At 44.6% G+C, this 15,792-nt stretch overlaps 1 protein-coding gene across 1 annotated transcript in view; it reads right to left on the reverse strand.

The window, feature by feature from the left end:
* The window catches only part of ap2b1 (adaptor related protein complex 2 subunit beta 1), a 267,540-nt gene that overhangs the window by 55,879 nt on the left and 195,869 nt on the right, over positions 1-15,792 (reverse strand). The window contains exon 19 of the mRNA XM_034177495.1: positions 2,745-2,829. Coding sequence (XP_034033386.1) covers positions 2,745-2,829 — 85 coding nt within the window. The remainder of the gene's footprint in view (positions 1-2,744; positions 2,830-15,792) is intronic.

The raw sequence follows: 15,792 nt of genomic DNA on the forward strand, positions 1-15,792 counted from the left end.
TTGCTGTGGCGACCTCAAGTACAAACAAGGGAGCAGCCGAAGGGACTTACAATCAATGAAGTACTTGGGCATTCACTTAACAAAAGACTTTGGAAACCTGAAAGCATCAAATTATGATAAAGTAATATCAATTACAAAAGCTGATTTATCAAAATGGAACTTAATCCCCTTTTTAAGCTTGGTATCAAGAGTGGAGGTGATTAAGATGAATATAGTGCCTCGCTTGCTATATATATATTTCAAAACCTTCCAAATGAGTTAACAGAGAAGGATTTTAGAGAATGGGACAAAATTATATCTAGATACATAAGGCAGGGTGCTAGACTGTGTATTAAATATAGGACTCTTCAATTGCCACAAAAAAAGGGCGCTCTAGCTTTACCTTGCCTTAAGAGCTATTACCAAACTGCTGAGTTGAAGGTCCTGCTGGGTTTGTGTGATCCAGATTATGTGGCGAAATGGAAAGACATTGATGGGAAAACTGCACCACCAGTACAAGCTCTTTTGTGTGATATGCAATTACTGACAATCTGGGGACAAAATGTGAATCCTTGGCTGTGGGTGTCTCTGGGGGTGTAGTCCGAAATCCTGAAAGAGTACAACTTGATAGAAAAATGCAGGCTATTGAGATGGATCGCATATGATACTGATTTTGCACCAAATACAGTGGACAGCACATTTAAAATGTGGGAAAATGGCCCAAAAATGTATTGGGAGATAATTAAAAGAGATGAGGTGATGAGTTTTCGGGCAAGTAAAAGAAGTTTTTGGTCTAGGCAATCAGGATTTTCATAGATACCTACAGCTAAGGCATTATATACAGCATAAAATAAAACATAGGAATGTTAATATTTCTCAATTGAATATATTTAAAATTGTCCTGGCTTCATATAAATCAGAGTTAAGTAGTAAAGTTAGTTCAAAACTATATATAGCTTTAGAGGAGTTAAAAGGGGATGCCACAGGATATGTGAAGGGGAGGTGGGAGAGGGAAACAAACATTGAAATTTTGGATGAGGATTGGAAACAAATGATTTCATACCAATGGAAAACAACTAGTCCCCTGTTTTGGAGAGAATATGGGTGGAAAAATGTAATACGTTTTTTTTATTACTCCAGAGCAAAGAAAGTATGCTGATACTAAATGTTGGAGGTTATGCGGAGATGATAAAGCAGATCATTTCCACATCTTCTGGGGTTGCCCCTTAATAATTCAATACTGGACTGAAATTTAAAAAGTTATAGATGAAGTACTACATATTACAATTCCATTAAGGTTTGAAATTGTGTATCTGGGTAAAATTGAAATGTTGAATTTAAGAAAAGATGATTATAAAATTATGAGAATCATGCTCTTGGCTAGCAAAAAGGCAATCACCAGAAGATAGCGAACAGATCTGGTCCCCAAGGTGGAGGAATGGGTCGATGTCATGTTGAATATATACACTATGGAGAAAGTGACCGCATCTGTTAGACTAGAGGTAAACAAATTCAATAATATCTGGAAGGGATGGTTACAATACATTAGACAATACAGATCTGATTTTGTATAGGACCTACTGCATATGTCAGGAACATTTCTATATATGTACGTACATGTGTGTGTATATATACCCCCCCCCTTTTCTTCTGCTTGGAGAGGACTTTATTTTGACACTAAGTGGACTCTTGGATAAATAAGGACTTTGAATGATGTTTCTGTACACCCTGGTTCGAAGCAACAGTGTTCTTGTTTTAAGGCTGAATAAAATATAAATTAAAAAAAGTGACAAGAGGGTTAATTACTCATTCATTTTCCATACACACTTATTCCAATTGAGGCTCACAGCCTATCTAAGAAGTCATAGGATGTGAGGTGGGGTTCACCCTGGACAGGATGCCGTCTATCACAGGAAACATATAGACAGAGAAACACATTCTCACACACACACACACGGTCAATTTAGAGTGCAGAGGGTTAATATTTAATAAAACACTCGAGCACTGTCCGTGCAGATCCACAGGCTCTAGATTGGGTAGTGCTTATAAAATAGGCAGCTGACAATTTTCAAAGGTGGTAGTAAATTCAGCAAAGTTTCTATAATGAGTTGGAATGGTGTGTAAGTCCAGAATGTTTTAGAACCTTAGACCTCAACAAATTTAGAAGAACTCAACCTTTTATTTTCTGTTAATCATGTAATTTTTAATTGTTAATTTACTGTCGTAATGCCTGGATAAATTGTTTAGTTTCTTGTTATCATATACACACACTATTAGTATTATCAATATCATAATTGACAGTATTGTTATTATTGTTTCATTTTATTATTACTTCTATTTTGTCACTTGATTTTTAAATGGAGCACAATGGAAATAAGTGTTTTCACTTTATTGTGTCATCCGTGTATTTTTAACGTATTTACAATTATGAAGTTACAGTATACATGTACACAGATGCCACTCCCCTTTTAATATATATATGATTTGCAGAACAGAGTTACAGAGATTTAGAGAGTTACATGAACATCCATAAGTCTGGTCTATAAGAATCAAATACTTATTACTGGAACTCTCCAAATGACAACACAAAACCAGACTTAAGGTAAAGGATGACTATGTTCTTACAAGTTATTTGGTTAGATCACTGTAAAAGTCTCAAAGATCTTAAAAACAACAGGCAGCCTGGATGACAGAATTTTTGTTAAAATATTTTTAAATTACTTGCATGTTGAGGTCCAAAATGGATATGGGAGTAGAAATCTTACCCATTTTGCCATCCTCAACAAAGAATATGTTGAGAGGAATCAGGACACTAAAGTAGAAGACGTCAATGTTGTTCTTCACAGCCACCTATACAATGACACAGAAAAGCATGTGGTTTTTTGTTTTTAACATACTGTCAGGTGCCTTCACACATAACATGAATGTGGGCGAATCAGGCCGATCCAGGCCAAAACAGGCAGAAAGAGGCCGAACAGGTGACACACGAAAAAAAACCACCACATTCGGGAGGCATAGGAATTCGGCCAGGCGCGTGGTATTCAGGTGTCCAAATGCCACCTGAATACCCAGAATGTGTGTAGAAGACACCACAAATGATTCGCGCACATTCGGCATGCAGCAACTTCAGGATCCAGGTAGCCTGCACCTAGAACATAGTACGAAACAGAAAGAAATGCAAACAAAATTAAAAAAATTAAAAAGAACACAGCACAAAACACCACAATGCGGCCGAATGCAGCAGGAATATGCAGAATACACCCCCAATGCTGTACGTGCCACCAGAAGTCTGGGTGCTGTGCCAGAACAAGCACGCTTGACAGAAGACCTGCAGTGTCCCACATTACATGTCAGTAAATGGGATGGATCTATCCCCCACCTCCGCTGCACGTGTGCTCTCTCTCTCTCTCTCTCTTACTGGGAAGCAGCTGTTGATGGGGCATGGCACAGCATAGTCAGCTCCCTTCTTGCTAGATTTTGAAAGACATCCAACCCATGACATTATTACATGTCAACCAGGCTCCCTGTAGTGGATGTGACTGCGTGTGATCATAATACGGACATTACAGCTGTGCACACTCACAGCCGTTATTTCCGGTAAACCAGTCCACGGTGCATCACCGACAGTCAACTCATAATCACGTGATCGTGGTTCACATACATATAGTGGATATAGATTAAATTAGATATACGAGGGCTGTCAATAAAGTAACGGTCCTTTTTATTTTTTTCAAAAACTATATGGATTTCATTCATATGTTTTTACGTCAGACATGCTTGAACCCTCGTGCGCATGCGTGAGTTTTTCCACGCCTGTCGGTGACGTCATTCGCCTGTGAGCACTCCTTGTGGGAGGAGTCGTGCAGCCCCTCGTCGGAATTCCTTTGTCTGAGAAGTTGCTGAGAGACTGGCGCGTTGTTTGATCAAAATTTTTTCTAAACCTGTGAGACACATCGAAGTGGACACGGTTCGAAAAATTAACCTGGTTTTCAGTGAAAATTTTAACGGCTGATGAGAGATTTTGAGGTGATTCTGTTGTTTTAAGGACTTCCCACGGTGCGAGACGTCGCTCAGCGCTCTCAGCCGCCGTCGTCAGCCTGTTCAAGCTGAAAACCTCCACATTTCAGGCTCTATTGATCCAGGACGTCGTGAGAGAACAGAGAAGTTTCAGAAGAAGTCGGTTTCAGCATTTTATCCGGATATTCCACTGTTAAAGGAGATATTTTTTAATGAAAGACGTGCGGACGGGCCCGCGCGTCGGGACGCAGCCGACGCGACGCTCCGCCACAGGAAAAACACCTCTGTTGAAAGCCTTAAGGACAAGCTGGAACATGTCTTGCTGTTAAACAATTTCTCATATACTCACTCCACTGAAAGCCATCAAAAGCCGCCTGGATTTTACAAATGGTTATCAACACGGAGGTGTTTTTCCTGTGCCGCCGCACCGCGTCGGCTGCGTCCCGACACGCGGACCCGTCCGCACGTCTTTCATTAAAAAAATCTCCTTTAACAGTGGAATATCCGGATAAAATGCTGAAACCGACTTCTTCTGAAACTTCTCTGTTCTCTCACGACGTCCTGGATCAATAGAGCCTGAAATGTGGAGGTTTTCAGCTTGAACAGGCTGACGACGGCGGCTGAGAGCGCTGAGCGACGTCTCGCACCGTGGGAAGTCCTTAAAGCGACAGAATCACCTCAAAATCTCTCATCAGCCGTTAAAATTTTCACTGAAAACCAGCTTAATTTTTCGAACCGTGTCCACTTCGATGTGTCTCACAGGTTTAGAAAAAATTTTGATCAAACAACGCGCCAGTCTCTCAGCAACTTCTCAGACAAGGGAATTCCGACGAGGGGCTGGACGACTCCTCCCACAAGGAGTGCTCACAGGCGAATGACGTCACCGACAGGCGTGGAAAAACTCACGCATGCGCACGAGGGTTCAAGCATGTCTGACATAAAAACATATAAATGAAATCCATATAGTTTTTGAAAAAAATAAAAAGGACTGTTGCTTTATTGACAGACCTCGTACTTTATTGATCTCACAGTGGAGAAAATATGTTTACACTCCAGTTACCTCAGACAGCAATTAGTCCACAATTATTACTTGTTTATCGCAATAATGGCACACATCAGAATTAAAGGCAGGACATACACATTTGACATTGTTTATGTGCACTAAGTTTGAAGAAATTCGTTATCCGAATTGAGGCAAGTGGGTGAAGGCCACGCAGCAACCCTGAGATGCGCCGCCGTCAGCTTGGGGGGAGTGACGGGGGCTGCAACTAAAACTGCACCGCCCCTGCTGAATGGGAAGGAGTGACGTTTAGCAGGCGCCAGAAGGGGGGGGGGTGTTAATGGGGGAGGGAGGGGGTGGGGGGAGGGAATGGAGCATGCTTCAGTCCTGTGAAAAGCAGTTTATTGTCTTTGTGAGTTGAGATAAGAAACAGCCAATGTTCCTCAGGCCGAAAAAAATCCCTCTGGAGGAAAAACAGTCGGGCAATTTGACCTTCAGGTTTGATAAGCCTGTAATGTTATGGTTTGAGCAGTGAAAAACACTTTTAACAGTTCCACTTAAACAACCAAATCCTAATTATGAATAAAGAATATTCACTGGCCTCTGAAATCTTCCACTTCAACTGCAAGGCTCGCATCTGCTCCAAGATGTCACCCAATTTGCGTCTGAGTTCAAGAGTCATCGCAGTCTGAGAATGCACTGCCTTTCCAACCTCATTAATCAGGACGGACAATCGAGGGGCCATGGTTCTTGATGCCGCCGTCTTGCCAATTTTCCGGTAGATCAGGGCAGCACATAAGCCAAAAAGTACCAGCCCTGCTACCATAAGACCAAAAATGAATAAATCCTCGACGTCCTCAATGGAGAAAGGTGCCAAGCATGCCACACTCCAAGACCCCCAGGAGTCAAGAACATAGCCCACAGGATGCGTTCCCTCTGGGCAGGTAGGATCCCCTGGTCCTGACCTTCTTGTAGACCAGCTGATCAAATCCATGGTTAATTCAATAGTAGTTCAATAGATCCAGAATCCAATATAATTTGAGGAATTCACAGTCTGGTGAAGTAGGGACTTGAAGGTTAAAGGCAGAAAACAGAGATAAGGGAGAGTGGAGGAGATGTGACCGCCCTCATCGGAGTCCCAAGCTGAAAAAAGTGGATCAAAGATGTAATCCAGAGGGCAGGTAAAGCAGATTCTATTTTCACAGCATAACACAGCACCCCCCAACGCACGCACGCTGTCCCTCCCTCCGTGTCACTCCCTCTCTCTGTCTTCTGTTTGTTCTTAATTTTACTCTATTTTTTTTCACCCCCTCTCTGTCTTTCTATTTTTGTCCCATTTTACATCGTTTCTTCACTCGCTCTCCCTCAACATCAGAGGCCTTCCCAGTTAGCAGTGGGGTGAAACAGGGCTGTGTCCTTGCGCCGATGCTCTTCGGAATCTTCTTTTTCATGCTCCTCCAGTATGCCTTGAAGGATTGCAGCAAGGGAGTGTACATTCACACGAGGGCCGATTGTAAGCTTTTCAATATCACCCGACTTCACGCCAAGACCAAGGTTGTGGAGGTACTCATCTGTGAGATACTCTTTGCCGACAATGCAGCCTTGACATCACACTCCGAAGATGGTCTGCAGCAGCTTGTTAGTCACCTCTCTCATGCCTACGAGGCGTTTGGACTGACCATCAGTCTCAGTAAGACAAACGTCATGGCACAGGGCACAGTTGCTCCCCCTAACATTGACATTGATGGGTACAGCCTGGAAGACGTGGACCACTTCACATAACTTGGGTCAACCATCTCTAACTCACTCTCCATTGATGCAAAGAAGAACAGCAGGATTGCAAAGGCAGCAGCAGTTAGGCCAACACTAATCCACAGAGTCTAGAACAACTCCAGCCTCACGGAGAAGACAAAACCGCGTGTCAACCAGACCTGTGTGTTCAGCACACTCCTTTACGGTAGCGAGGCATGGACCGCCTATGCCAGACATAAGAAAAAGCTCAACAGCTACCATCTGAGGTGCCTTAGACAAATTCTGCACATCGTATGGCAGGACACCACAGAGGTCTTGGAACGCGCCAACATGAGCAGCATGTTCACAATTCTTGGCAAAAAGCGCCTTTGTTGGCTTGGCCAAGGCAGCAGAATGGATCTGGGCCGCATTCCTAAAGATCTACTGTACAGTGAGCTGGCAGAGGGCACTTGGTTGGCTGGCTGACCACGCCTGCGCTTCAAGGATGTCTGCAAGAATCAAATCAAATCAATTTTTTTATATAGCACCAAATCACAACAAACAGTTGCCCCAAGGCGCTTTATATTGTAAGGCAAGGCCATACAATAATTACGGAAAAACCACAACGGTCAAAACGACCCCCTGTGAGCAAGCACTTGGCAACAGTGGGAAGGAAAAACTCCCTTTTAACAGGAAGAAACTTCCAGCAGAACCAGGCTCAGGGAGGGGCAGTCTTCTGCTGGGACTGGTTGGGGCTGAGGGAGAGAACCAGGAAAAAGACATGCTGTGGAGGGGAGCAGAGATCAATCACTAATGATTAAATGCAGAGTGGTGCATACAGAGCAAAAAGAGAAAGAAACAGTGCATCATGGGAACCCCCCAGCAGTCTACGTCTATAGCAGCATAACTAAGGGATGGTTCAGGGTCACCTGATCCAGCCCTAACTATAAGCTTTAGCAAAAAGGAAAGTTTTAAGCCTAATCTTAAAAGTAGAGAGGGTGTCTGTCTCCCTGATCCGAATTGGGAGCTGGTTCCACAGGAGAGGAGCCTGAAAGCTGAAGGCTCTGCCTCCCATTCTACTCTTACAAACCCTAGGAACTACAAGTAAGCCTGCAGTCTGAGAGCGAAGCGCTCTATTGGGGTGATATGGTACTATGAGGTCCCTAAGATAAGATGGAACCTGATTATTCAAAACCTTATAAGTAAGAAGAAGAATTTTAAATTCTATTCTGGAATTAACAGGGAGCCAATGAAGAGAAGCCAATATGGGTGAAATATGCTCTCTCCTTCTAGTCCCTGTCAGTACTCTAGCTGCAGCATTTTGAATTAACTGAAGGCTTTTCAGGGAACTTTTAGGACAACCTGATAATAATGAATTACAATAGTCCAGGCTAGAGGAAATAAATGCATGAATTAGTTTTTCAGCATCACTCTGAGACAAGACCTTTCTAATTTTAGAGATACTGCGCAAATGCAAAAAAGCAGTCCTACATATTTGTTTAATATGCGCTTTGAATGACATATCCTGATCAAAAATGACTCCAAGATTTCTCACAGTATTACTAGAGGTCAGGGTAATGCCATCCAGAGTAAGGATCTGGTTAGACACCATGTTTCTAAGATTTGTGGGGCCAAGTACAATAACTTCAGTTTTATCTGAGTTTAAAAGCAGGAAATTAGAGGTCATCCATGTCTTTATGTCTGTAAGACAATCCTGCAGTTTAGCTAATTGGTGTGTGTCCTCTGGCTTCATGGATAGATAAAGCTGGGTATCATATGCGTAACAATGAAAATTTAAGCAATGCCATCTAATAATACTGCCTAAGGCAAACGTATAAAGTGAATAAAATTGGTCCTATCACAGAACCTTGTGGAACTCCATAATTAACCTTAGTCTGTGAAGAAGATTCCCCATTTACATGAACAAATTGTAATCTATTAGATAAATATGATTCAAACCACCGCAGCGCAGTGCCTTTAATACCTATGGTATGCTCTAATCTCTGTAATAAAATTTTATGGTCAACAGTATCAAAAGCAGCACTGAGGTCTAACAGAACAAGCACAGAAATGAGTCCATTGTCTGAGGCCATAAGAAGATCATTTGTAACCTTCACTAATGCTGTTTCTGTACTATGATGAATTCTAAAACCTGACTGAAACTCTTCAAATAGACCATTCCTCTGCAGATGATCAGTTAGCTGTTTTACAACTACCCTTTCAAGAATTTTTGAGAGAAAAGGAAGGTTGGAGATTGGCCTATAATTAGCTAAGATAGCTGGGTCAAGTAATGGCTTTTTAAGTAATGGTTTAATTACTGCCACCTTAAAAGCCTGTGGTACATAGCCAACTAATAAAGATAGATTGATCATATTTAAGATCGAAGCATTAATTAATGGTAGGGCTTCCTTGAGCAGCCTGGTAGGAATGGGGTCTAATAGACATGTTGTTGGTTTGGAGGAAGTAACTAATGAAAATAACTCAGACAGAACAATCGGAGAGAAAGAGTCTAACCAAATACCGGCATCACTGAAAGCAGCCAAAGATAACGATACGTCTTTGGGATGGTTATGAGTAATTTTTTCTCTAATAGTTAAAATTTTATTAGCAAAGAAAGTCATGAAGTCATTACTAGTTAAAGTTAAAAGAATACTCGGCTCAATAGAGCTCTGACTCTTTGTCAGCCTGGCTACAGTGCTGAAAAGAAACCTGGGGTTCTTATTTTCTTCAATTAGTGATGAGTAGTAAGATGTCCTAGCTTTACGGAGGGCTTTTTTATAGAGCAACAGACTCTTTTTCCAGGCTAAGTGAAGATCTTCTAAATTAGTGAGACGCCATTTCCTCTCCAACTTACAGGTTATCTGCTTTAAGCTGCGAGTTTGTGAGTTATACCACGGCGTCAGGCACTTCTGATTTAAGGCTCTCTTTTTCAGAGGAGCTACAGCATCCACACAAACTCACAGTAACGACCAGGTGGACGATAGATAATAACAAATAAAACTGTTTTTTGGGACTTCCAATTTGGATGGACAAGACTAAGAGTCAAGCTTTCAAATGAATTAAAGCTCTGTCTGGGTTTTGGATTAATTAATAAGCTGGAATGGAAGATTGCTGCTAATCCTCTGCCTCGGCCCATGCTACGAGCGTTCTGGCAGTTAGTGTGACTCGGGGGTGTTGACTCATTTAAACTAACATATTCATCCTGCTGTAACCAGGTTTCTGTAAGGCAGAATAAATCACTATGTTGATCAATTATTTTATCATTTACTAACAGGGACTTAGAAGAGAGAGACCTAATGTTTAATAGACCACATTTAACTGTTTTAGTCTGTGGTGCAGTTGAAGGTGCTATATTATTTTTTCTTTTTGAATTTTTATGCTTAAATAGATTTTTACTGGTTATTGGTGGTCTGGGAGCAGGCACCGTCTCTACGGGGATGGGGTAATGAGGGGATGGCAGGGGGAGAGAAGCTGCAGAGAGGTGTGTGAGACTACAACTCTGCTTCCTGGTCCCAACCCTGGATAGTCACGGTTTGGAGCATTTAAGAAAATTGGCCAGATTTCTAGAAATGAGAGCTGCTCCATCCAAAGTGGGATGGATGCAGTCTCTCCTAACAAGACCAGGTTTTCCCCAGAAGCTTTGCCAATTATCTATGAAGCCCACCTCATTTTTTGGACACCACTCAGACAGCCAGCAATTCAAGGAGAACATGCGGCTAAACATGTCACTCCCGGTCCGATTGGGGAGGGGCCCAGAGAAAACTACAGAGTCCGACATTGTTTTTGCAAAGTTACACACCGATTCAATGTTAATTTTAGTGACCTCCGATTGGCGTAACCAGGTGTCATTACTGCCGACGTGAATTACAATCTTACCAAATTTACGCTTAGCCTTAGCCAGCAGTTTCAAATTTCCTTCAGTGTCGCCTGCTCTGGCCCCCGGAAGACAATTGACTATGGTTGCTGGTGTCGCTAACTTCACATTTCTCAAAACAGAGTCGCCAATAACCAGAGTTTGATCCTCGGTGGGTGTGTCGCCGAGTGGGGAAAAACGGTTAGAAATGTGAACGGGTTGGCGGTGTACACGGGGTCTTCTGTTTAGGGCTACGCTTCCTCCTCACAGTCACCCAGTCTGCCTGCTTTCCCGGCTGCTCGGGATCTGCTGGAAGGGAACTAACGGCGGCTAAGCTACCTTGGTCCGCACCGACTACAGGGACCTGGCTAGCTGTAGAATTTTCCACGGTGCGGAGGCGAGTCTCCAATTCGCCCAGCCTGGCCTCCAAAGCTACGAATAAGCTACACTTATAACAAGTACCATTACTGCTAAAGGAGGCCGAGGAATAACTAAACATTTCACACCCAGAGCAGAAAAGTGCGGGAGAGACAGGAGAAGCCACATTGCTAAATCGGCTAAGAGCTAGTAGCTGCGCTAAGCTAGCGGATTCCTAAAAACACACAAAGTGAATAATGTGTAAATAATTTAGAGGTGATTCAGCAGAGGGAGTGCTTTAGTTAAGGCACGTGAAGATTACACTGTGAAACAAATCGTTATCTAGTTATCTAGATCAATCTAACTGCGCAGATTAAACAGCTAACAGATACAGCAAAACACTGCTGTGCTCCGGAACAGGAAGTGATACAATACCGCAGTGAGAGCCAACCACCAGTAGAGTCAAGCCACAGGCAGACAGAGATAAACATAAAGACCAAGAAGGATATGAAAATGTGCAGCATCAATGTCAACATGTGGGAGCAGTGTGTAGAGGACCGTACAGCCTGGGACCACATTTTCTAAGTGTCCTGCGGTTGCTGTTGGAAGTTTGTGGGTGGCACCTCAACTCTGGCTGAGTGTGGGTCAAATGGGCATTTGCCCATCATTCGCCCTCATTTGGCCTGTAGTGTGAAGGCTGGGTCGATCAGGAAATTCAGCCAGGATTCAGCGTAGCCAAACTTTTCATACGGTCGCTCAACTGCAGTCCGAATGGTCTGACTTGCGTACAGACTTGCAGTACGAATGTTGCGACTTCGACCAACGTTCGATTGGGTTTCCAACCTGAGGGCAACAGGATTGTAGTGTGCATGTGCTGTGCTCCATTCTGCCTCATTCATGCTATGCGTGAAGGCTGAAACGGTTTGATGTATGCCATCTATTATAAAACTACAGCAAACTTTGCACCCACTACAGTTAAATCAGACATAAAAGTCAACTTTACACACAATATATATAAATTAGACATGTAAAGTCAACATTATACATAAATTAGACATCATGCCAACTTCACACACACACTGGAGTTGAAAAGTCAACTTTACACACAGACTGTAAAAGTCAACTTTACACACATCAATTAGAAATGGAAAGTCTTTACCCATCATAAAGTAAACATGACCATTCACCTTTACACATAGCCATGTAAAATCACACATTACATATCATAAATTGTACAAGGAATGACAACGTTACATGCATTACATACCATAAATGAATCAACTTTACACATAATGGGCCTCATGTATCAATGTTGCGCATTTGTGGTGTAAATTTACGGCGTAAACTTGAAATACACCAAAGTCGCCGTGACATGTATCAAGCAGTGCACACCTGCCCATTTCTGGCGTACGCCTGACGTGATCTTGATAAATGCGGTGGGTGGAAACGATCGTAATTATAATAAACACGCCCATAAATATTCAGACTCCACTTCAGACACACCCTCATTTTACGACATGGAAGCCGGGAAGACGGTAATGAAAAAGAACTCCACCAATCACGACGCGTGCCAATAGAGCATCAAAAGCGGCTGTCGTTTCAATTGTTTTGTAGTATATAATCAATAAAGTGTTACAGTGGTCCCTCATTAATCGCTGGAGTTACGTTCTAAAAAATAGCCTGTAATACGCGAAACCGCGACGTAGTCAGCGTTATTTTTTTCAATTATTATAGACGTTTCAAAGCTGTAAAACCCCTCACTACACAGTTTATACACTTTCTCAATCAGGCATGAACATTTTCTCACTTTTCTCTCGTGTGTAAACACTCTCAAAGTTCAAACCTTAGTAGGAAAATAAGACCAACCTGTTTTCAGGCCCAAACATTTGTTTGAGAAATAAAAATAGAACGTTTTCCTATAAATAATTATGATGGCATTTAGAACTAACAAATTCATTTTAACGATCAACGAACGAGGTCGGACACATAAGAAATTATTAATAGTGACTCACCAGTATTTCACAGATCGGGCCTCTGCGTCCTGGTGCTGCGCCTTTTCCACTCACATCTCGCTGCAGCAGGTGTTTGTTTCCGTGTGACAAACACAGTTATGAGTAGTTGTTGGCGCTCTTTTCTCTTCTGGGCAACAAGATTCTTATAAACAGATACGCAGAACACAGAACACTGTAAAAAAAAAAAGGCATGCAAAATTGGTGTTGTGTGGGCCGCTGAAGAGGAGGTACTGCTGGCCCACCACCACCAGATGGCGCCCTGCTTGGAGTGCGGGCTCCAAGCACGAGAGGGCGTCGGAGCCGCTGGAAGTGACAGCTGTCACCTATCAACACCAGCTGTCACCCATCACCACCACTACAAAGGCCGGACTGCAACTCCACCTCCTCGCCGAGAAATCTTCTACCATACAGGTAATTTCTCTGCTGAACCTTATTCGAGCATTAGTCTGATCTCTTTTGCAGCCGTTTTCCTGGGACGGATTCCCTGTCTGCTGAGTTGGCGTTTGGTGTGGACTGCGACGGCTTCACCTCCCACCCCACCCAGATAAGTGGTTGTCTCAGGAGCTGTCTGAGTGTGTTATCAGAGGTGGAGGTTCTCCCTCCTAACTGTATACAGACTGTGGGATTACTGAGTGTGCAAACTCACACTCATCCAAGAACTGTTTCTGTTCTCTGCCAGCAGTACCGGGTCTGACTGCTGAAGACAGTGGCCACCTGGGGCGCAGGGCTTGGCGACTCCGGTGTTCTTCAGATCCGTTGGTGGTGGAAGCTGTGTGGGATCCGGCTCTTCTCGCACCAGACGTCTCCTATCTTCGAGCCTGCCACACGTCACCTTGTGTCAGATTGATATTCCGCAATATTTGTATTTGTCTGTACTACGTTGTGCACATTCACAACATTAAATTGTTACTTTTTGGCTATTCCATTGTCCCTTCATTAACACCCCCTGTTGTGGGTCCGTGTCACGACACCTTCCCAACAGGATTTCTCGGCCAGCATCATGGATCCCAAGGGGCGTCAACGCGAGCCTGAACGGCCAATGGAAGAGCAAGGTGCAGAGGCGCCAGCAGGAGGCGTGTTAGGGGAGCTGCAGCAAATACTAACCGCTTTCACTGCTCGGTTGGATCTGGTAACTGAGCAGAACGTTATCCTCAATCGGAGGATGGAGGCTCTCACCGCCAGGGTGGAGGCGCACGATCAAGGCGCTACTGCAGTACCTCCTCCTGCTGGTCCCTTGTCAGACACAGACGTTCCACTGGTCATTCAACGACCCCCTCCACCGTCCCCTGAAGCATACATAAGCCCTCCGGAACCGTACGGAGGTTGTGTCGAGATGTGCGCGGACTTCTTAATGCAGTGCTCGCTCGTCTTTGCACAGCGTCCCGTCATGTACGCGTCAGACGCTAGCCGGGTGGCTTATGTTGTTAATTTGCTTCGAGGAGAGGCACGCGCCTGGGCTACGGCGCTCTGGGAGCAGAACTCACGGCTCCTAACGTCATACGCTGAGTTTGTAAGGGAGTTCAAACAGGTTTTTGATCATCCCAACAGAGGCGAGACCGCTTCGAGCGTGCTACTGTCAATGCGACAGGAGCGCCGGAGTGCAGCCGAGTATGCAGTCGACTTCCGCATCGCGGCTGCGAGGTCCGGCTGGAATACCGTTGCACTTCGCGCCGCCTTCATAAACGGACTGTCCCCGGTCCTGAAGGAGCATCTGCTGGCTAAGGAGGAACCGTGGGATTTTGACGGGCTTGTCGACCTGGTTATACGCTTAGACAACCGTTTAGAGGAACACCGTCGGGAGCAGGGCGGGGGGCATGACCGGGCACGGGCCGTCCCTCTTCCTTCCGGGTCCGAAAGGGTGCCGTTGTCCCCACACTCCACAGCCAGAGGGCCCCGTGTGGCTACAGCTCCCCCTGCTGACGAAGCTATGGACATGAGCCGGGCCAAAATTAAATCAAATGACAGACAAAGGAGGCTGGCCCGCGGGGAGTGTTTTTTCTGTGGATCTAGTGGTCACATACAGAGGAACTGTCCCAAACGGTCAAACTACAACGCCCGTCCTTAGAAACTGGGCTAAGGGTGGGCCATAACACGCACGCGGGGGAACCCAGAAAATCAGCACGAATCCCAGTCACAATCCTTAGTGAGGATTTAACCCTTCACGCCCCAGAACTTGTAGACACGGGGTCGGAAGGGAATCTGTTGGACAGCAGATGGGCAAAAGAAGTAGGGCTCCCTCTGGTGGCTCTGCCTTCCCCTGTGAAGGTACGGGCACCAGATGGCACCCTTCTTCCATTAATCACACACCAGACACAGCCAGTGACTTTGGTTGTGTCTGGGAATCACAGGGAGGAGATTGTGTTTTATGTAACACCTTCTACCTCCCGAGTGATTTTGGGTTTTCCATGGGTGTTGAAACACAATCCCCGGATTGATTGGCCATCTGGGGTTGTGACGCAGTGGAGCGAAACCTGCCACCGGGAGTGTTTAGGATCCTCGGTTCCACCCGGTGAGACAGCTAAAGAGGAGGTCAAAGTCCCCCCCAATCTGATGGCGGTGCCAAGTGAGTACCACAATCTTGCTGACGTCTTCAGCAAAGATCTGGCACTCGCCCTTCCCCTGCACCGACCGTACGATTGCGCCATCGATTTGACCCCGGGCACTGAGTATCCGTCCAGCAGGCTGTACAACCTCTCACGTCCGGAACGCGAATCAATGGAGACCTACATCCGGGACTCCTTAGCTGCCAGGTTGATCCGGAACTCCACCTCCCCGATGGGCGCGGGTTTCTTTTTTGTGGGTAAGAAGGACGGCGGACTCCGTCCATGCATCGATTACAGAGG

The sequence above is a fragment of the Thalassophryne amazonica genome, chromosome 9, assembly GCF_902500255.1.
Source record: "Thalassophryne amazonica chromosome 9, fThaAma1.1, whole genome shotgun sequence".
NCBI lineage: Eukaryota > Metazoa > Chordata > Actinopteri > Batrachoidiformes > Batrachoididae > Thalassophryne > Thalassophryne amazonica.